At 38.8% G+C, this 22,328-nt stretch overlaps 1 protein-coding gene across 1 annotated transcript in view; it reads left to right on the forward strand.

Moving 5' to 3' along the window:
* LOC136834727 (uncharacterized) overlaps positions 1-22,328 on the forward strand; it is a 223,422-nt gene that overhangs the window by 183,473 nt on the left and 17,621 nt on the right. The window contains exons 11-12 of the mRNA XM_067097319.1: positions 11,406-11,475; positions 11,888-12,037. Of these exons, the coding sequence (XP_066953420.1) occupies positions 11,406-11,475; positions 11,888-12,037 (220 nt within the window). The remainder of the gene's footprint in view (positions 1-11,405; positions 11,476-11,887; positions 12,038-22,328) is intronic.

Raw genomic sequence — 22,328 nt, forward strand, 5'->3', positions numbered from 1 at the left:
TAAATCTTACAGAAACTGTTTTCAGAGGAAGAGAATTTAAAACCATTCTCATCAGCCCACTTTGTAATAGCATTAACAGACCTTTGCAAATGTTTACATACTGATTCAGAGGCATCATATCCTGTGCAGTATATTGCAAGGTCATCAATAAAAGTGTCGAGCATTTAACAGGTGATGATATTTGTTGAACAATACTGATTTTATTGCAACTGAAAAAGTGTCACATTAAAACAGATGGGAACACCCTCCTCCTGCTTTACAAAGGTTGGGAGAGATGTGTTGCCCACTCTAACCTTAAAAAAATCTCTGTTAAAACTCTTGGAATATATGAATTTAATCATTCTTCCACATATGCCCATTTTGTGCAATTGTTTTAAGATGCCATATTCTCCAAGTGCATGTCATATGCTTTCTCCAGGTCAAAAAATACCCCGATAGTCAATCGTTTGGCAAATCCTTGCTGGATTTGATTGGTCAGCCTCAGTTAAAAGGATCAAGGGTAAAATTTTTCCTGAAACCAAATTGAAATGGAGTTATTAGTCCTTTAGTTTCCAGGTGCCAAACTAATCTGGTGTTTATCATTTTCTCCATCAGAAGAGAACAAACACAGCTGGTAAGAGCTATTGGTCTATAGCTGGTGGCTTGGGAAGCGTCTTTATTAGGTTTTTTATGGGGACAATTATGGATATTTTCCAGTCCTTGGGTAAAATTCCAGTTTCCCATATTTTGTTTATAATCTTGAGTAGAATAATTTCTAATGTGTCCGCACTAATTTTCAAATTTCCCGGGTCGCTGCGCAAACTCGCTCACCGGCCGCTTCGATTTGGTGGCACTGTGTGCTGCATCGACAAACTGGAGGTGTTTGTAAATGCAGGCATGCTTTTGCTGTTCCATTTTTTACATTTATTATTGTCTTTTAGCCTAAGCTATGGTATATCGTATAGGCTACATATACGGTAGCCTAGCCTACATTATACTGAACTCTATCCACATATCAACAGTATTATACAAACATCAACATAACGAATGTGTATCTTTTTAAAGTTATGCTTTACTACATTGTATCCAGTTGCGTTTATTCTCTTATTGCTTTTGTATTATAAATTGCGATCAATGTTTTGTTTTGGGAATCGGTAACGCGCTGTGTATTTCGCAGCATTTAACTCGGTTCAGAGCGCTTTTCTTGCTTCTAGTAAGCGTAAATGAATATAGATTATTTACTTGGGACAAGGATATTTTTCATTATACGAAGTGTTTTTAAGTCGAAATATAACTTAAATACGTCTCTTTGTGACATTAATTTAGCTATTTTTTCGTTAATATATGACGTTCGCGGGAACGTCATATATTAATGTTTTGGGGGCACGTTTGTTTTGTGTAAAAAAAATCAAGATTCCGTTCGCTATTTTCTCTTGATTTCATCATAATACGAGCTTTACGTATTTATCTTTTATTGGCGTGAAAACAACAGTCATTTGTATTCTTTCATGCCCAGTAGTTTTGATTAAAATACATTCTCTCCAATTTTATTTACGGTCGAGTTTCATCCATGTCGCTGATGCACGATAATTTTTAGTCACAGGCAGCTGGAACATTGTTTTCTCAGCTTCACCTACAATTTGCAGCTTAAAGTTACTGAAGCAGTATATTTCCTTGCCGATCTTTTCTCCAAAGCGAATAAGGGTATAGTGTAAAAAATATATCAGTCCTATTGTACAGTACTTAACATCATTTGTAACATAACGACAGTAGTTGTTTGACCGTACGATGGTTGAAATACAAGCAAAACAGTTGTTATCTGATACGATTAGTAGCAAAACAAGTTTCCCGTTCGATTGTGTATGGCTGTACGCATTTACGCAAGAGTATAACTTTACTAACAGTACTTTTATCATTCTCTTTTACTTTTTTAACTAGCAGATGGAATAAAGAGATGGAGGAAAAGAAGTTGGTCTATTGTAAGTTGGTCTCTCTCGCTGCCTGCGCCTGCGCGAAATCTAAAAATATTTTCTAAATATTTTTGCATCGGTATTAATTGCTAACCCCATCGTAAACTCGAAATATCTTAAGTCGAATGATCGTAACTCTCGAGCACTACCTTTATTTGATAATTGTCTTTTCTTTATTAACCAACTTTTACTGATTTATAGGATATTTTAATTATAAGATGAGGTGCTTAGCTACTGGGTTTCGTGTATTCTAGCCTAATAAATGGCTAATCCGGCACCCTCCAGGTCCCAATGACGCCGGATTAATGATGGTCAACCTGTACTTTCATTGCCTTCCAGCAGTTGCCAAGTCTATGATAAGGTGTTGAGGAATTTGGGAGGGCTGACAGGGTTGGAAATCAGCAGAAATACTGAAATTCCAATGACATTTGATGTGGTGTGATGGTCTTGTCTGGTTTTAGAGCTGCCCTGGCAGAGCTTGTAAGGTGAAGCAGTGTCTATCAAGAGGTTATCTCTTACAACTGTCCTAGGTTCACACACTAAGTGCTCCTGAATTGGGTTACTTTCAAAGAAACAAAAATGTATTTTGCTTGTTAGTGTTTGACATACCATAAACTAAGCATCTACTTTGTCAGTACAAAAATGAACAACCTTGTATAAATTCTAGGTAACATTGCAAAATGCATGCAGTACTTCTGCGTATCAGTAATGATGATACTACACAAGATTCACTTTTGTTTAGAAAACTATGCTCAAATGTACATTAAACTAAGCATCTACTATGTCAGTAGATGAAATAAATAAATAAACCACGTGGAAATTCTAGATAAATCTGAAAAATGCTTGCAACTCCTTTACATATCAGTAATATAAAAGCTTCACTTTTGCCTTGGAAATTCTTTAAAAGAATGTCATAAAAAAGAAATGTCAATAATTCTGGTATTATTAACATTACCTAGACTCATAGACAGTACACTGGGGCTCCAAAGGGATGATGTAAAAAGCCTTTAGTACCATCTACTGCATAACAGTACACACACTTGGCAGAACCTTCCCTCCCCTCCTACTAGGACTGTTAGTGCTAAATACATAAGCATAATGCAGTAAGTTGACATAAGAGGGTATGGAATGTGACAATTGCTAATTTCATTAGCATCTGCAGCAAAAAACTTTTCTTTTTGTGCAGCAGTGGCTGTAAAATATGGCAAATCATTTATCTGCTTTCTGTATTGTATTGCTAAAGGGATATTGCCCTACCAGCTTTATCCAGTGGAGAAAATGAAGAAAAAATAAATAAGAACTTCATCTAATGAACACATTTATTGAAATGAGCCTAGCTGGAAGTAGTTTGTTGACCATTATAAGACTGGGCTTTCCCTTGGTTATAGGGAAGTCTTAGCCAAGATATCCATGCTAGTATGCTATTCTTTCCACTGTGACTGAAACTTTGCTGGTCATTCTATCAGCAGTTTGAAAATACTGTAAGTGAAATACTGTGCCCCAGGAGGTGAGTCTGTTATGCATACACAGTATATTTTTAATTTAGTTAATCAAAAAAATTTTTATTTTTGAAATTAATCATACCTCTCTATTATGATAGTAGCTGTATTTCCTGCGTCAACTGGTAGGATGATAGTGTGTGAAAAGTAAAAAATGAATAGGATAGTTTAGTTTGAACTATCTGTTGACCCATCCCTTTTGGTTGGTTTGAGCGTCTATAGTTTTCCATTCTGTTTTTTCTATGTCGTCGGCCTGCGAAGATGCATTGGAGAGTGTTTACGTGATTTCGTTGACGATTAGATTGTTATCTGAATTTGTTTGTTTGTTTTTTTTTTCATGTAGGATGTCATCCAAAGAGGAGAAAGACAAGTCATTTCAAGTCTGTAAGGTAAGAGGGTGCAATACCCGGCTTTACTCTTCAGTTTACAACGGTCACAACCAATGGGTTAAATGTAGGAACAAGGATTGCTTTTTTTTTAACGATCACTGCGATCAGTGTAATTGTTGGTCAGATGAAGTAATGAATGTTTATTTAAAGTATAGCAGATGTGAGAAGCAGATAAGAACAGGGAAAGACAGAAAAAGATTCTTCTAACTGTAGGACAGGAAGTGAGGTTAGGAGTAAGAGTTTCTCTTCTTTTCACAACCTTTCAAATAGTAGCTCATCTACTCTCCCTGTTTTCTTAGTAATGCTGCTCCTTCAAAATTTTCTTCTCCTCTCAAAGCTCCCCGTCTTGTTCAGGATATGAGGTTTGGCAAATTAGAAGCCAATGTAGCTAATCTTAGGGTTACGTTTGAAGCCAATGTAGCTAATCTTAGGGTTACGTTTGAAAAGTTTATGAAGGTAACCTCCTCAACACTTGCTGCCTTACCAGCCCAATTTAGTCGTCCTTTTTCCAGTTTCCCCCTTGTGACAGAGGAAGTGCCAACACCTTCCCTCCCTTTTAGCCTTACCCTAGCCATGCCCTGTGATACTCCTTCTACTGTTGGAGGTACAGGGAAACGAGGGTATATCCAGGAGTGGAGACGGTTTGTGCCCGTTGTCTTCTTCCTCTGGCCAACCTGACGTGTGTCATGTACTGGTTGGCACCCAGTCACTGAAAGATAAGCATGGCAAGATCAAGCAGATTTCAGTAAAAATTATTTTAGTAACATCTCTAACTTTTTGGGGTTGTTGTTGCAGAAAAGGATAATGTTCAGGGATTAAAATAAACATACTGATGAAATATTAAATAAAGTGAAGCTAAAGACAATTAAAATTGTAAATATTACTGTATTTTTCATGTTCTGTTCTTAACCAAATACAGGTTTTTATCAAAATGATTCACAGTGTACATATACACTGTACTGTACTACTGTACATACAGTGTACTGTATACTGTATGTATAAACAAATTTAACTTTTACGCGTATTTTAGATATGCTCCGTATAACAGTACTATCCTAAAATACGTACTGTACAGTAAATATTTCAAAATCATCTTTCAGCACAGCAAAATATCAATAAGATGTTCGTATATTATGAGCAATACAGTAGACGATGTGCGAAGTTACCTTAGGCAAAAGAAAATGTGCGTGTCTGAATTATAGGGGATACTTAAGAGTAACAGTTGTAGGCAGGTACATAATATTGTAAGGTGACTTTGAAATGATATTGCGGTGTTTCGGGATGATAGTTTGAAGTATATTTTTGTTTAAACTGTTAAGTTGGGCGATGAAATGTTAAAATAGGCAGGTATAAGCATTTTAGGGGTGTATATACTTAAGAGTAACAGCTGTAGGAGGGTAATGTAAGATGAATTTGGGTGTTTTGGGATGATGATTTGGGGTGTATTTGTGTTTGAAGTGATATTAAATTGTTTTAGTATGATAATTTAAGGTATATTTTTGTTTGAAATTTTAAATTAGGCAGTGAACTGTTAAATAAGGCAGTTACTATAAGAATTTTAGTTTAAGGGGTACAGGTATTTGGCAGTTATAAGCATTTTTAGAGGGAATTTTGCATTTTTTCAGATATTGCATTTCTGGGGTGGGTTCTGGAGCTTATCCCCACGAAAAAGTGGGGGAGCACTGGAATGTAATAACAGTATGAAAGAGAAAAGATACAAGTAAAACTGTTTCAAGTTAAATAGCTCTGCACCTGACACAAACAGTGTAGTGTGCCCATAACTGTGTTTGTGGAGTGAGTGGTTAATGACCAGGAACCAGGCAGGAGGTAGATATGCTAGGTAAGGATAAGCACACTCACTCAGTATCTGATTTTGTATCCCTTAAGCCTTGCTGGAGGCTGCATACTCCTAGCAGTCCCTATCTGGGATCTTCCTGTAGCTTTTCTTTGCGAGAGGATTTGGTATTCTCTCCAAGGCATTCTTCTGACAGAATGCTCGCTGGACAGCAGTTGCTTGCCTGACATTGAACGTTCACTGGACAGCATGTGCTCACTTACCAGTAGGCGCTCACTTGCCATCGGATATGTGCTTGACAACAGGTGCTCACATGATGTTGAACGCTTCCTTAGTGCTAGGCTTTTGCCTGGCACCAGACGCTTGTGTTGTTCTCTTGGTCTCCCAGGCAGTCTGATAATGCCATTTCGTCTTCACGTTTTTTGTCTGACGTGAGGAGTATCGTGCGAGTAGTCGCGATAGGGTGTGTGAATGCATTTGTTCTCCACATTCTCCTTCCATTCTTAGGCATTCTCATCAACTTTTGCTGCCTCGTAAGACAGTGCTAGTTTCTCACACAGATTGGAGAAGTAGGTGCTTCTATTCGTAACATGTAAGGCGCTGTTGCCTCGTAGTTCCCACTCTCTTCAGATGTTGCATTTTCAGCCTTGGTTCCCTTCTTTGTCGACTTGGACTACTCCTGAGCATTCTAGGCATTTTCATCAACCACGTTTGACATTGCGGATGCCTTGGGCTGCTTCCCAGCCTGCAAGGCATGATTCAAAGTATTATCGAGCCTCTTTTAGGTATTCTTGGTCACCTTTTCAGCGCTGGAGTTTGGTATATTCACCTGTTAGTCAAGCAGATCCTTCTTCTTTGATTGCTACTGCCTTGATAGCAGAGCAGACTGGAGCATTTTCCCCTCAGCCAAGTTTTTTGAGGTTGGCTCCTTCAGGAATTTCAATTTTGCCTCCTGCTACCTCAATCTCAGTGCAGGACCATGTGAATAGTCTGGAAAACTTTGATTCCTCTGGTATGGAAACAGGTTTTTTGCTTCCAAATTTAAGTCCTTTTTAGAGGAGTTGAAACTCCTTTCATCTCTGGGAGTAGGTTCTGCTGCCCCCACCTCTGCTTCCCGAGGATTTCCCTCTAATGAGCCTGAGGCTCACGAAATTGACTCTGATGCTGATGAAGAGCAGGTAGTATCATTAGCTGTTCAGACTGATTAAGGTCTGTGCTAGCATTTTTCCTGATTTCTTTAAGGAACTAGTACAGTACTCCAGGATTCAAGGTCCCTTAGGACTGCTAGGTTGGAACCTAAGGCAGATCCCCTTCTGTCTCCAAAACTTGCCAAGTTGGCATTGAACAGATTTAACACTGTGGCTAAGTTGCTCCATCAGAAAGTTTCTTCTAAAAGTTCTTCACCTTTTCTTCCCCTCTTTGTGAGAAAGAGGAGAGCGATGTCTTTAATACTAGGTAGTTGCCCTTTATGGGAAATGGCTATAGCAGCCATGGACAAAATAGCAAGAGAGATTGTTTCCACTTTTCCTCAAAAGAAAGAACACTTGAGGAACGATTCAGTGATTTTTTGGGCTGCTTAGACAGAGCCGTTTCAGACTCCCTTGGGGAGTCTGTGCACGCCTTTACTAATGCGGTTGTCAATTGTAGGAACATGTGTTCCTTTTCGGCTCCCTCTGTCTATTCAACCCAGAAGGATGATGTTATCGCACATCACCCCTTACATCATTTACTGGACACCTGAGCATGAGGTACAATATTGCAAGAGGTTGAGAAAGTGGAAACCAGACCTTTGTTGCAATGCTCTCAGACATTTAGGCATACATAACCATGGCAGCAGCTGCTTCTGCAGTCAATGCAGAGTTTCAAGGTTCCTCCCAGGCAAACAGGTAAGTCATCCAGTCCCTCAAGCCATCCCTTTCAGTCTTTCAGAAAGGACAGTAAGCTTCCTAGAAAATAATCCAACTCCTGACAAGAAATGATGCATCAAGCCCCCAGTCTCTAGTAGGAGGGCGATTGAGCCTGTTTTTATTTGGTCTGGCAGGACCTGGAGGCAGATCGCTGGGTGGTGGAGGTACTGAAGGAGAATACAGCATCCCCTTTCTTCCCCAGCCTCCTCTAGCCAGTTCTTCTCTGGAGTTTCCCTCTTATCTCCACAATGAGAAGTTCCAGATCTTGCAGGAGGATATAGGCTCTCTTGGGGTAAGAGGAGTTGTGGAAATAGTCTTGGACTTATCACCAGGGTTCTACAATCATCTTCTCTGGTAACAAAAGCTTTGGGAGGATGGAAACCGGTACTGGATGTCTCAAAGTTGAACCATTTCGTTCGCCTGACTCCGGTCACCATGGAGTCTGCCAGGTCAGTTTTAGCAGCAATTCAACAAGGAGACTGGATGGTATCAGTGGAAATGATGGATGCTTACGTCCATGCATCAATTCATCCAAATTCAAGGAAATATTTGTGGTTTGTTTTTCAGGGCAATGTGTACCAGTTTTGGGCGATTTGCTTTGGTCTGACCTCAGCTCTCAAGTTTATACAAGAGTCCTATTGCAGTTGGGCAAGTGGGCTCACCTGTTAGGCATTCAGATGCTTCTTTACCTGGATGATTGACTGATTCTAACAGTCTAGTTTAGAGGAGAGCCTGAGGGCAAGAGATACTCTTTTAAAGTTGACAAGTATGTTGGCTGATAAATGTTTCAAAATCCAGTGTAATACCAACTCAGAACCTGTGTTACCTGGTAATGCTTCTGGATACCAAGAATTTCTTGGTTTCTCTGAAGGAGAAATGTGTAGACAACTTTCTTTTAATTCTATAAGAATTTCTGTCCTTCACGACCTTGCCAGCCAAGGATGGTTGTCCCTGTTAGGGCACATGGCATCACTGGAGAAGCTGGTTCTGGGTGCCAGGCTGAGAATGAGACCAATTCAATTCTTTATCAGGAGGCACTGGAACAAGGAAGTTCAGCCAGATTCTGTTCAAATTCAAGTCTCAAGGGAGTTAGAGGACCCTCTGAGATAGTGGAACCATTGACTTCAGCTTTTGCAGGGAGTGTTTCTCCAGTTGAAGAGCCTAGACCTCATGTTATATTCCAACACATCGTCAGAAGGTTTAGGAGCTGTTGCAGCAGATAGGCATGTAGCAGGAGTTTGGTCGTCAGAGGAACGAGAACTCCATATCAGTCAGTTAAGAGAAGTTGGCAGTGTGGAAGGCCCTTCAAGCACTAAAGGATCTGGTACTAGGCAAAAAGGTAGCACTTTTTTCAAACAATTCAACAGCATTGGCATATCTGAGCAGTCAAGGAGGCACAAAGTCAGAAACTTTGTTCTGCCTTTCAAGTCGCATTCTCACTTGGTCAGGGGAAAGGAAGATCCTTCTGTTACTCAAGTTTGTGCCGGAAAAAATTAACATTGTGGTAGATAACAGCAGGAATGACCAGATTCCATCTTATGAATGGATCTTGCATCCACAAGTTTGCAAGGACCTGTGGAAGCTATGGGGCACTCCTATGATGGACCTGTTTGCCACCAGGTTCAACAATTGCCTGCCAGTGTACTGCTCTTCAGTTCAGGATCCTCAGGCATGGGTAGTTGACACAGTGCTTTTAGACTGGTTTTATTTAGTCCTCTATGCATTTCCAACTTGTGCTATTATACAAAGGTTGCTAGCAAAATTTTGTATGGCTGTGAATTCACACATGACTTTAGTGACCCCTTGGTGGCCATGCAGAGAATGCTTCCCAGACCTCCTGCCTCTATTAATAGATTGCCCAAGGCTTTTTCCACCAAGGAAAGGTCTTCTCAAACAGCCAGGAGATATGAGGTTTCACCAAAACCTCCCCATGCTTCAGCTAACCGCCAGGAGACACTCTACCGTCTCTTATAAGCAAGGAGTTTTTGAAAGGAATGCAGAAGATCTATCCTTAACTCCAGAAGGGAGTCAACTAATGCACTGTATCAAAGACAGTGGGCAGTGTATAGGACTTGGTGCTCCACTAGAAGGCTTTCCTGCGCCCGTGCCTCTATGAATAACATCATTAAATTCTTACTTTGCTTACACTACAACAGACATTTTTCAGTCCCTGCTAAAGTGTTTATGCATGCCCCTATTTGAGCCATTGAGCACAACCTCCCTTAAGGGTTTGACAGTGAAGGCCCTGTTTTTGTTAGCCTTGGCCTTGGCAAAAAGAGTATTAAGCTTCAGACTTTCGTATGCCATGTAGCCTTTACTACCCAAGGAGCAGTGCTTTCTTTTTAGGGCCAAGCATGACTTTAAGTCACTTCCTCAGCCTTGCTCTTTTGTGATCCCTAGTCTGTCCTCTTTGATATGTACCAGTTAGGGAAGAAACTTCCCTATGTCCAGTCAGAGTCCTGTCTGTATATTTGCAAAGGACCAGGGAAATCAGATGAAATGTCAACAACCTTTTTTGCAGCCCTAGTAAACCTGGCTTACCCTTGTCAAAGAATGCCACGTCTTGTCTGTTCAAGGCTCTTGTCAGAGAAGCACACACAAATCCAGACTACTGTTTTACTACTGCTTAAAGTAAGATCTCATGGTGTGCAAGCAGTAGCAACCACTTTCATTTTCCTTAAGAATCTTTCTTTTGCGAAAGTTGTCAATGTGGCACAGTGGAGGTGTAACTCCATACAGTATTTGCCTCGGACTATCAGCAAGATGTGGAAATCCAACATGAATTGTGCAGAGCTCTTTCTCCCCACATTACAAGCAGGGGAACTCATATCCTGAACAGTTGTTGAGTTTTGGGGAGTATGAAGATATCTATGTTGTATTAGGTAAGGGCCATGTGTCCCACTTGCATCAGTGTGTGAGTGGTATCCCTAGCAAGGAACCTCCAGCATTGTTCAGAGGTCTTGCTACCCAATGAATTAGTCCTTGCTTGGTGGCAGTACCAGCAGATGGTTGCTAGTCATTAGGTAAGTAGTGTCTTATTCTTGGTGAATTTTATGGTTTTCTTGGGGATATTCATTTCAAAATTTATAAAAAAATTTATTTTTAAAATACTTACCTCTCTATTATGTATGACCCCCCCCCCACCTCCCCACTCATGTGGACAGAAGAAAAAACTGAATGGAAAACTATAGACACTCAAACCACCCCAAAGGGATGGGTCAGTAGATGGTTCAAACTAATTTATTACTGTTCACACTATCGTCCTCTTGCCTGACACGGGAAATATAGCTGTAATAATAGAGAGGTAAGTATTTAAAAAATAAATTTCATTATAAAAGGTTCTATTTTTTTTCACTTCATTACCATATTATTTTCACATTTTAATTATTAGGTAGCAATGAAAACTCATAATTTTGTTATTCTGTTATTAAAATTTTGCTTTTTTTCATTGGTAAAGGGTTTAATATTTCAAAGTATTATTTTGTTACTTTTTTGCTGAATGTTTTATAAGGTATTAAATTTTTCACTGAGGTTGAAATACCTTACAACAAGATGAATGTTGTCATTGCATAAAAATGGATAAGTGTGTTTATACAGCATTCTGGTGTAATTGTTCTAGATTGCTTCCTGCACAAGAGCCTCATTTGTTTAAAATAATTTCTTATGCTTAACATATTTACTACTTATTACATGTAGTATTTGCAATTAGACATTTATTTTAAGCAATGATTAATTCCTGTCCTGATAGTATGTAGTTCCTTGTGTATGCATAATGATGGAGAAATTTGTAAAAATAAAAAACTGCCAAGAATTGGCTATTTTTTGGTAGTGTAATGGTAAGGATTTGTTTTAAATTTCCATCCTAGATTGGCATAAACCCGGGGCTCTTCGCAGCTCATGTAGGACATCATTATGCAGGACCTGGCAATCATTTCTGTGAGTAAAGTGAATCAGTTTTGTTCATTCCAGCCTCTCTGTATCTTATTTTTGGCTGTTTTTGTATGAATTCTTACTTTTGCATCAGTTGATTTGCACTACTGTATATATAGTTAATACCATTATATGCAGAATTTATTTATCTTGTATGGTTTTCATGTACTGCCTATGGTAAAGGGGTTAATATTTCTAAAGTATTATTTATAGCCAATAATAAAATGAAAGCTATATATTTTAATATTTTGTAGATTTAATACTTATTATTGTTGGGACTTTGTATAGTATAAGAATTAATTTGCTATGCACTTTGCATTGAAGTTTTAGATCAGTAAGTAAACTTTTGAGGGATTATAGGTAAATTTACTGTAAAGGTCTATTTGCACTGAGAGAATAACCATGTGTCTTATTTCAGGGAAGTGTATGTTCTTATCAGGGTTGATCCCAGAACCCTTCAATGCATATGATGATTATCGAATGCTGGAGTATGGTATTGGTTTCACTAATGTAGTTGCACGGACCACAAGAAGTTCAACGGACCTTTCTAAAAAAGAAATGCAAGATGGTTTGTAAAATCTTAAATTTACCAAGTTTCTTTTAATAGCTTTTTTTATCTTTAATTAATTATATTTGTTTTTATTATAGATTTTGATAGTTTTGTGCAAAATGTGGTATTTTTTAAACACAAAAAATTAAGTTTTACAATGAAGAAGTGTTTATACAAACCCATTTATTATAATAGTATAGTATAGCTTTTCAATGTGCAGAACACATCTAGTGTTGCTTTGTTGGTGATAGCTCTTCTGTTGGACAGGTTTCATTTGAGTGGGACTTTCTCTTCTCTGAGCTGCCAGTTGCCATTCCCAAAAAGTGGGTGGGACTTGTGTCAAAAATGGCTGCCCTTGTGCCTATGTTGTCTGGTTTACTCCCCAGGTTTTGTAGTATGTCTTCTGAGGAGAAGAAGAGTATGTAGGTTCGAGGTCTTTAAGTTCATAAAGGTGATCTGTGAAGAGCAGGCTGGACAAGTCCTTGAAGGTTCAGTCCCTCTTCATCATCATATTGACTTAAAGGTAGAGGAATTTTCATACGTGGAAAATGTAGGCTGTCCTAATGAACATATCATCGTCCTAGCATTTGCAGGGTCATCTGTTCATGGGTTCTTGTCCACCAGAAGAGAATCTCTTTCTCAGAACCCACTCCTGCTAAGTCAGAAGTGAGATTGACTCCTTGCAAAAATATTTGAAGGTGTCGCACTCCTACAGGGAACGAATGACTACTTAACTGCTGGTCTGGTGGTGGAATGCATGAAGGGATCCCTAAGTCCTACAGGGAACAAATGACTACTTAACTGCTGGTCTAGTGGTGGAATGCATGAAGGGAACCCTAAGTCAATTGTACCCCCTTGTATACCTTGACTTCATCATCAAAATTATGTCCCTAGGATCATACGGTAGCAAATTCACTGAGGGCAGGTCAAAGCCCCTTGATGTTGGTTTGTCTTCTTCCTGTAGGAATTCCACCACCAACATTTCTTTGGTAGGCTTAGAGGATCACTGAAGGACCCAAGCCAGGATCATTGGAAAGGAGGATTCATGTTGCACAGCCCTTAACTTTATCCAAGGGTTCGTATTTCAAATCCTCTAATCATTACCACCTGGTTCAAAGAGGAGTTGAACGTTGCCTTCAAGTTGTGCATGGTGAAGTCTTCAGTAATGTATGCACCCTCAGGGTTGGGGTAGTTAAGGATGAAGTGGTGTTGGGGTGGGGATTCTCTATGTATTCATGGAAGTAAATGGAAGGAAGTCCTGCCATTTGTAAGTCTGCCTCAGCCTTTTGGTTGTGTATGTTCCCTAAATCATGAAGCTGATTCCAAGATTGTTTCTTGCTAGTGAGACCATTCTTGAACGCAGGCAGTGCAGTGGGGATTACTGGAGAAGCTGGAAGCCATCATGAATAGTGGGTGACACCCAAACTTCTGGGCTCAGTCTGGTAGTGGGAAACTTTTGCTATGACTTTATCTTCCTTTCTGAGCAACATCAATCCAAGAAAGATGGCTCACTTTGCTGTGTCTATCTCTTATGTTACCATTATTCTAGGAGCAGGTATCATTGGCCCCTTGGTGGTGGCTTGAGATGCTAATGCTCCCTGATCCTCCAAGGAGTGGGGTTGGTTCTTTCTGGTTCTTTTCTTAAAAATCCCCTTTCAGGGATAGGGTTGTATGCTGGAACTACCATAGAGGTTGAAGCCAGAGTTGCCGATGGGCCCTGTTAGTGACGCTAGGTGTGGAAGTTGCGATCACAGCAGCCACCATGGAGGAGATGATGACCTTCTTGAGCAATAGGGAACTGTGATGCAGATGGTGGTGCCGTTGGCAGTTGTATTTAGTATAGAGTAGGTTAGGGTTTGGCCTTAGCTGCTGAATCCATTCTATAAATGCTGCATTTTCAGCCTGAGGAAGTAATGTTGCCCCTGGGGGCAGCAGTGTCAGCAAGAGAGTAGTGACAATGTGAGACCTTGGGGAAGGCTATGGGAGAAGCAACAAGGTTGGCAGCTGGAAAGCAAGGATTGAATTGCCTGGTATGGAGGCAGTAGAATGTCACAGGCCAGTTTTTTGAGCACAGGGCTGATTCATCTTGTGCCTTGGATGTTTCATTAATTCTGTGGACTACCCTAAGGCCAATGCCTTGTCAGCATCATCCACATGTGTTTCCAGGTATTCTCCTATCTCCTGTCTTTGTATAACTTCACTGTCTAGACTTGAGGACCTTGCTTGTTCTACTTTGTGTCCTTCATCTCCTCCCTAAGATGTTCTGCAAGTACTTTGTACTGTCTGTTCCTTGTTGTATCCCAGGTCTCGTCTAATAATCAAGGTTTCTGTCTTGTTACCCCCACATCCTATTACTGTACTTCTTTTCCAGCAGATTGATTGTCTGCACCAGCTCATAATTATGTATTATAGATTAATTCTTGATAAGTTTACTTGTTATAAGCCATATTAATCAACTTATAAGAATTCATTCAGTTTCTTCAATCTTGGTTTTTCCCTTTAAGGGGGAGTGTTTGAAAAAATTGGTTTTTTATTAATAACTGGTTTTTTTGCATGAATCAGTTTGAAATTTTGGGCATTGGGTAGTTTATGTATAGCAAAAAGGTCATTATTCATATTTTCCTTCTCACCCCTCCCATTTGCTGGTACCCCTGCCCCCCAAAATTCTTTAAAAAAAACTCAGCCATAACTATTGCAACCTAAGAGCTGAAATTTACGTGGTAGACTTTAGAATAAAGTAATAAGGCATTTAAAAAAATTTTTTTTTTTACAAATATTTTTCGATTTTTGAAAAATCTTGGATCGATTTCGTGGAAAAATAAATCCCAAAAATATTTTGGGGGCAAAATAAAAAAAAAACTCTATAATATTGTAGACAATTTATTTAGCTTTCATTTGCTTTTTGTTTCATTGAGATAGGTGAATTGGTGAATTCGTTACGTTTGAGTTTCCATTTGAAGGTCGATAACTTTAGTTTTGAGATATCAGCCTCCAAAGTTTTATGATGATATTTTCCGCTTGTCTGTCGATTAATTTGCTTGTTGTCTCACACTGAGGTTTTTATGACAAATTTGATATGTTATATCATATTGGTGTTATCTGTGATTATTATTTTATGTATATTGAATTATATTTTATATATTTAGGCTCCTGGTCCCCCCTCTTTCCTCTCTCTTGGATGCCTCCCTCTTCATGACGTCATTTCTTCCTTTCTCTTTGGGAACGTAGATGTTGTTTAAATTTTCTTGGTCTCGGCATGGTTTCTTCTGAACAAAGAAGTATTGCAAAGCCAAGAGAAATACAAAAAATTGACTTGCAAGGTAATATAAGCGCACTGAATGAAAAGTGTGTCAAAACACAGGCGAGGTTGGGCAGCGCGACGTCTTGCTTCGTCGAGAGCTGAGCTGCCACTGATTGCCCAAGTAGGTACACTCCTTCACCCAACAGAGCCTCTATGCACTTGCGTAGGATATAGTTGCCATATGCCGCATGTAGATATTTTTCTTTGATAGCTAAATTGAAATTACTACCGATATACTGAAGTTATCATTACATTATACGAAAAATGTAATTTTCTCAGTGATAGTAGGGTTACGGTTTTGGCTCATAACTCCAAAACTATTGCGAATTTTTTAATAAAATTTTCTGAAAATATAGTCAAGAGGTGTAAGAGTCTGTGTGTGAAATATCAGGAAAAATTTGGATTCTTCGATTTTTTTGTTACCACTTAGTGGCTCACCAGTTTGGTAACTACTGGTCCCATTGATGTTAGCTTAGTGATGAGATACCTTTATAATGTGTCATCTGATCATCAGCCTCATTGAGGGTTCCCCTTCAGGTACCATTACTCTCAAAACCAACATCATATCCAGCTTATGTAAGCCCATGGAATGCCTGCCAGTAAGAGCAGGGACATGGAAATTTCTTGTACCTTTACAAAGCTTTATGGAAGAGATGTTATGTGTAAGGATGTAGGTGTCTGTTTATTAAGACTGTTAGTAACAGCAAGACATGGTCTGCCTTTGATGGAAGAAATGTTATATAGTTCTTCCTCCCCCTTTTGATTTTATTTTTATTTCATCCATCATTCATCTTGGAGATGTGGACTTCTGGGTCACAACCAGCTTGATCTCACTTGAATGGTATGCTAGATGTGGACTTCTGGGGTCACAACCAGCTTGATCTCACTTGAATGGTAAGCTAGATGTGGACTTCTGGGGTCACAACCAGCTTGATCTCACTTGAATGGTAAGCTATTCTTTTTGCCCATTTGTTGAATTATCCATGACACAAACCATTTCTCTGCTTTCAAGTTGTTATAGAATTTTTGATCCCTGACCTTTATCTGTCCCATCAGAACCTCCTTGTAGCAGGGGATAATTTTCTTTTGTTCCCCAGCCTAAGAAACAGTTCAGGTTTATAATTCACCTATCATAGTATAATGATCTCGTCTTTCGGAGACCAGCAGGTTCAAAACAAAAAAAAGCAATTGGGCTGGAATGACTGACGAAAGGTGACAAGCAAAGAAGGAGCAGAACAAAACCACAAAATACAGTCTTAAGATTAATTTATTGTACACTTGGCAAGGAAAGTGAGGATACAGTTTTTTTAAATCTTCGGACATATATTGCACAATAATGCGACATCTGGCAACTTTAGAAAGGGGAGGAGCTTCAGTCTTATTATGTTTGTTTTTTGCTTGACCTATAACTTTCAGTCATATTCTATGGTTCTGAAATCATTGATACTTAAATGCAGTAGTAAGCTTTACAGTATTCGTTCAAGTTTTAGTTTGCAGCGACAGTTCTGAGCAAAATAAACATTTTTCAACATAACCTACCAAGTAACCTTACACAAATGAATTTATGACACCACATTGAACGGAATGCTTACATAATCGGAAACACGATCTTCCATAATGAAATCAAGAGTTAAATTTGAGCAATGTCCAATGAAAAACGTGGGGAACAATAAAGGAACGAATGCAATGTTATGATGAGAGAGAGAGAGTTGCTGTTGTGTAAGCCTAGGCCTATATGTAGAGCTACTCATTTCAATATTTTTTTTCTTTTAGAGACTGAGTGATACTATATTTGTATAGTATGTTTTAGCAATAAAGAGAGAGAGAGAAACTATGGCAACGTCAAGAAACATCCAGTTACTTGTTTTCCCGCCGAAGTTCCCGCGCTGCCCCTCACATCATAGAGAACACTCTTGCGGGTTTAAATAGATTTGGTCAACCTACCCTAGCTGTCACAACATTTACTGCCATTAATTCCAGCTGACCTTTAACACCGTGAAATACAAATATGAATGTGTAAAGATTAAAGAAATTATCATTACCTCGTATGATGATGCAATAATAAGCCTGTTCATAACGGAAAACGAGTAAATATTGCTGTTCTGATAAACAGTACTACACCGAGATATCCACACACTATCTTTTAGATCTCTATGAATGAAGTCATCTGAGAAATTCTGATTACTCCGGACATCCATGGTGTTTTTAAGTATCTGAACGTTTTTGTTTTGCTGATTTAACATATATGATATAATTTGCATTGTATTTTCATATTCTAGAGTAAATTTACCGAGATTATGTGTTTTCTGTAAGAAAAAATTAAAATTCGATAAACGAAATCTAATGAAAACTGTATCCTCCCTTTCCTTGCCGAGTGTACATACTAATTTACATTACATACAAGTGAGTCAGGTCCAGGAGAGGAAGCTTAAAATGACCAATTAAATAAACATTACAAATAACAGGCGGCAACATAAAACTCGTGTAATTAAATCTTCAATAATCAATAAACAATTCACAGACAGCATAATACCATAAATAATACACCAGCAGCATAAAATAAAAACAGTCAGCCTAATAAATAATACATGAGCAGTAAAATAAATATTACAGCATAAATACAAAATTGAGCAGCATAATAAATACAAGAGCAGTAAAATAAATACCACCCAAGCAGCACACCACAAAAACAGACAAACCCCTAGAGTAGTCGAGATGGTCACCACCATCAACGAGGATGCAGACAAACGGACGAACATGGTCAAGGCATCGAGACAGCCACTGGCTGCGGAACAGGAACACATCCACAAGCAGATAACCCTGATCGAGCTGTCAAGACAGCCATTTGCTGCCGAAGGAACAAATCCTCACACAGATGACCAACAACAGTTGAGCCATCAAAACATCCTCTTGCTGCCATCAGGGAAGACGTCACACTAACAGACAAAGAGGTCCTCCACCTCCCGCCTAAGACAACAGGTAGGCAATACTTGTCGCCCATCCAAAGCACTCCCTGCTGCTCTGCTGCCGAGAAACCAGTTCTCTGCTCCAAAGAACCTGACTTGCTGCTGCCCTGGACTTGACTGACGCTGTCAAAGTCACCGAGACAAACGTCAACTCCTTCCACAAAAAAAAAAAACTTACAGGAAAGGAGGCAACAAACCACCAAGGGAACAATCGGCAAACTATTTTCCTCACACATAGTGATGTGTCCTCCTCCCATTCCCCTTGTACTGGCTGTTTTATGAATTATATGTGAAAGAATGAGGTTAGCTATTTCTGTCTGTTGATGGGTCAGAGGTGTGTGTGTATATGCATTATGTTACCCAGTGGCTAATTCTAGCTGTTCCTCTTCTGTCTTCAAGAATTCAAAACTTGTGTGTGTGTGTGGGGAAATAGATGTTGCAAATTAAAATTAATTACAGGCAGTACCCAGGTATTGGCAGGGGTTCTATTCTGACAGCGTGACAATAACTGAAAATTGCCAATAACCGAAAATCGGCTATTTTCGGGGCTTTTTCGGCAATTTTTGGCGCTTATCGGTGCTGATTTTCGGTTATTAGCACCTCTGTTAGGTATGTATCGGCGCCAATACCCGATCAACGGCGCTGATACGCAGAAATTGGTGATTTTCGTCACTAGACAAGCCCCGTAAAACTGGATCGCCGATAACCGGGGACTGCCTGTATCAATAATGGGTGTTTGAAAAAAGATTGTGTATAAAAGCTGCAGTTTATATCAATTCACTATCTGAACCCTCTACCCGTATTCTTCCTAGCATTTCACTATATAAAAAGACTTTCTGTAATCTAAAGAACTTATATCCAGGTCTGTGTTGCCTTTTGGAGTGAAAAATCACGTTCTTCTACCCTTTCCTCCCTATAGCCTAAACTACTCGCTTAATTTGTCCTTTCCACCTTTCCATTATTACTCTCAGAGTAACCTTCAAGATTTGACTCTAAGATGGCAATAGTCCAATGCTTACAGTGCTCCAAAATGTCATTTTCTTGGACATAGCACAAAAAAAGATCTTACCAATTGCTTTTGTAATAATTCTCCTGTGTCAGGCATGCACTTAGCCATCCATATTATCTGCTCTAGTTAAAATGAACCTCACATTAATGTAATCCAACAAATTTTAGAAACCCTACATCTTTTACAATTTTGGAGGTTATCCAGTTTGCCTTCTAAGAGATGCTTTTAAGACTAGACTTATAGATACTTTCCAACACTCCATGCCCTCCACCCTCTAGTTTTACCAGGCCAAGTAGATAGAGTCATAGAGTTGTATGGTTGGTTATGTAGTAGAGAAGAATCTCATCTTCCTACCACTCCTCCCAAATTCAAGTCTCAAGATGGGCATTTTCATCTCAAGGTTCTGTAAAACTTTCCATTTTTGCTAGCGTATGCTCATGTTGGGTTCTTGTACATTAGAAAAAGGACAAGAGGCAAAAACAAAAGCATTTTGTTTGGAATGTTGAATGTTTGGAAGGTTTTCCCATAGTGATGTTAAGTAAATTATGGTTGTATACACAAAAATGGTTTTCTGTTCTTCTCTGTGACCGAAAAATATATGCATAAGAGATTGTGTGCATCCATGATCTTCAATCCATTTGAAAGGTAAACAGGAGTTTTAACAAAATATCAGATTGGCTGCATTTTACTTGACCTCTTATTTCTGAAGGTAGTTACCCAAGTGTGCATACTTTGATACTTTACCTGCACCAGGTATTTTATTCCGAGACAGTTACATATAAGGTTAGCCTGTAGGTGATATTCTGGAGTAGAACAAGGGGGATGGCACTCTCATTTTTAAAGGTGATCAGATTTTTGTTTATCAAAGTGATATTTTCATAACAAAACTAAGTTTCATTTACACTTATCAAGCAATTACATAGCTATAGTTTCTAACTCGTGCAGCAGCCTCTTAAAATTTGCGTTAGCACTTCAGTTGTTTTCATGTGAGTGACTAGCCCTGCCCACTATCAGGGAAGAGTAGGAACAACCAAGCAGAAGAGCTCAATTCTTTTGTGCCTTTATCAGGGGCATCATTTCAGATTTTTGTTTGGGGGGAGGGGGCAAAGATGGTTTGGTGAGCGAAGCAAGCCTAACCAGCCGGGAGTTTTTTTGATTTTGAGCTATTTTATGAGCTTTTTGAAGCCATATGAGCAAGGTATTTCAGCAAAATAGGCAGACAAACAAACATTGTGTCAGACAGACAGACAGACAGACAGACAGACAGACAGACAGACAGACAGACAGACAGACAGACAGACAGACAGACAGACAGACAGACAGACAGACAGACAGACAGACAGACAGACCTTAATGTGGTGACACATTTGAATTTCGGTAGGCATAATGGAAAACCCGCTGCTGTTACTTCTTGGAGCTTGGGGGTGTGAGGGGGCAAGTTGAGGCTTGGGGGTGTGAGGGGGGGCAAGTTGAGGTGGGGGTGCAGTTGCCCCCCCTGCCCCCCCTTAATGATGCCCCTGGCCCTTATGTCCATTGAGGGGAGGATGGTGGGCTTCAATTCTGTAATTACTTGGTAAGTATATATGAAACTTAATTTTATTATGAAAATATCATATTCATATAAGTAACTTACCAAGTAATTACATAGCTGAATCCCATATTGAATGGAGGTGCGATAAATGGACGTATAGTGCTCCCCCATTTTTATGCAGTAAAAATGCTTATAACTGCCAAATACCTTGTACCCCTTAAACTAAAATGCTTATAACTGCCTATTTTAACATTTCACTGCCTAATTTGATAGTTTAAACAAAAATATACCTTAAATTATCATACTAAAACAATTTAATATTTAAAACAAAAATACACCCCAAAACAATCATCCCAAAATGATATTTACTGTACAGGTACGCATTCTAGGATAGTACTACTATATAGAGCATGTCTAAAATACGTGGGTACTTAGATCAATGGGACACGTACGTACCTCCAAACAGAATGCTAGGTTTGTTAATTATGTAATTGTCATGTTAGTGTTTTCGTGATTACGTACAAATACACTGATAAAAAAATTATTAACTACAGTAAGTTGTTATTAATCTTTGAAATGATATTATTAAAATAATTTCAAAGTCATCTTAAACATTTTACCCTTAAATATCGAGAGAGAGAGAGAGAGAGAGAAAATTTATGCATTTCTGTAGTAAGTTATGTGTAATTTTAAACAAACAAATACATATCCCAATCTTTTCCAAAGCTCTGAAGTGAGGGGGAGGTTGAACCTGTCATATACGTCAACTATCTGACCATGAAGGGTCGCGGTCAGATTTTTGACATATATGGCAGGTCCAACCTCCCCTCTCCCTTTAGAGCTTTGGGAAAGATTGGGAATATGTATTTGTTTGTTTAAAATTTCACAGAATTTACTATAGAAATGCAAAATTTTTTTATTACAATATATTATTATTATTATTATTATTATTATTATTATTATTATTATTATTATTATTATTTAATCTTGTTAATCTTATTAACATTTAAAAATTAATTCTTATTATTAGGTAAATAATTTATTTATCATACAAACGTGGTTAGTCTTCACCATCTCCCATACATATATTTTAATAAAAAAATACAGTAATTATTAAGAATACACTGTGTTGCTCTATGAAAAAAAGCAAATTAGTGAAGTTTCCCCCACAGATAAGTGAATGATGTCTTCCACAGAAATCCGCAACAAAATGAAATGCGGAAATGTGAAATGCGTAAAAAACGGGTGGGCACTGTATTTCATTCCAAAACTTTAAGGAATGGCAATGACTTTTAAATATAAAAATTGCTTAGCATTTATACAATGCCTGTTGCTTCCTTACCTGGTAAGAGAGCTACTGCAAGCGAATGCTGCCTCTGGTTGGTGCTCATCTTATCCTATAGTGGCGTGGCGGTAAAGCCATGGGTTGCCTCTACTTAGGTGGGAGCTTTACAACGAAGGATATGACCAGTGGCTAGCAAAGCATGCAGAAGTACCCTTGC

Source organism: Macrobrachium rosenbergii, chromosome 4 (genome assembly GCF_040412425.1).
Source record: "Macrobrachium rosenbergii isolate ZJJX-2024 chromosome 4, ASM4041242v1, whole genome shotgun sequence".
NCBI lineage: Eukaryota > Metazoa > Arthropoda > Malacostraca > Decapoda > Palaemonidae > Macrobrachium > Macrobrachium rosenbergii.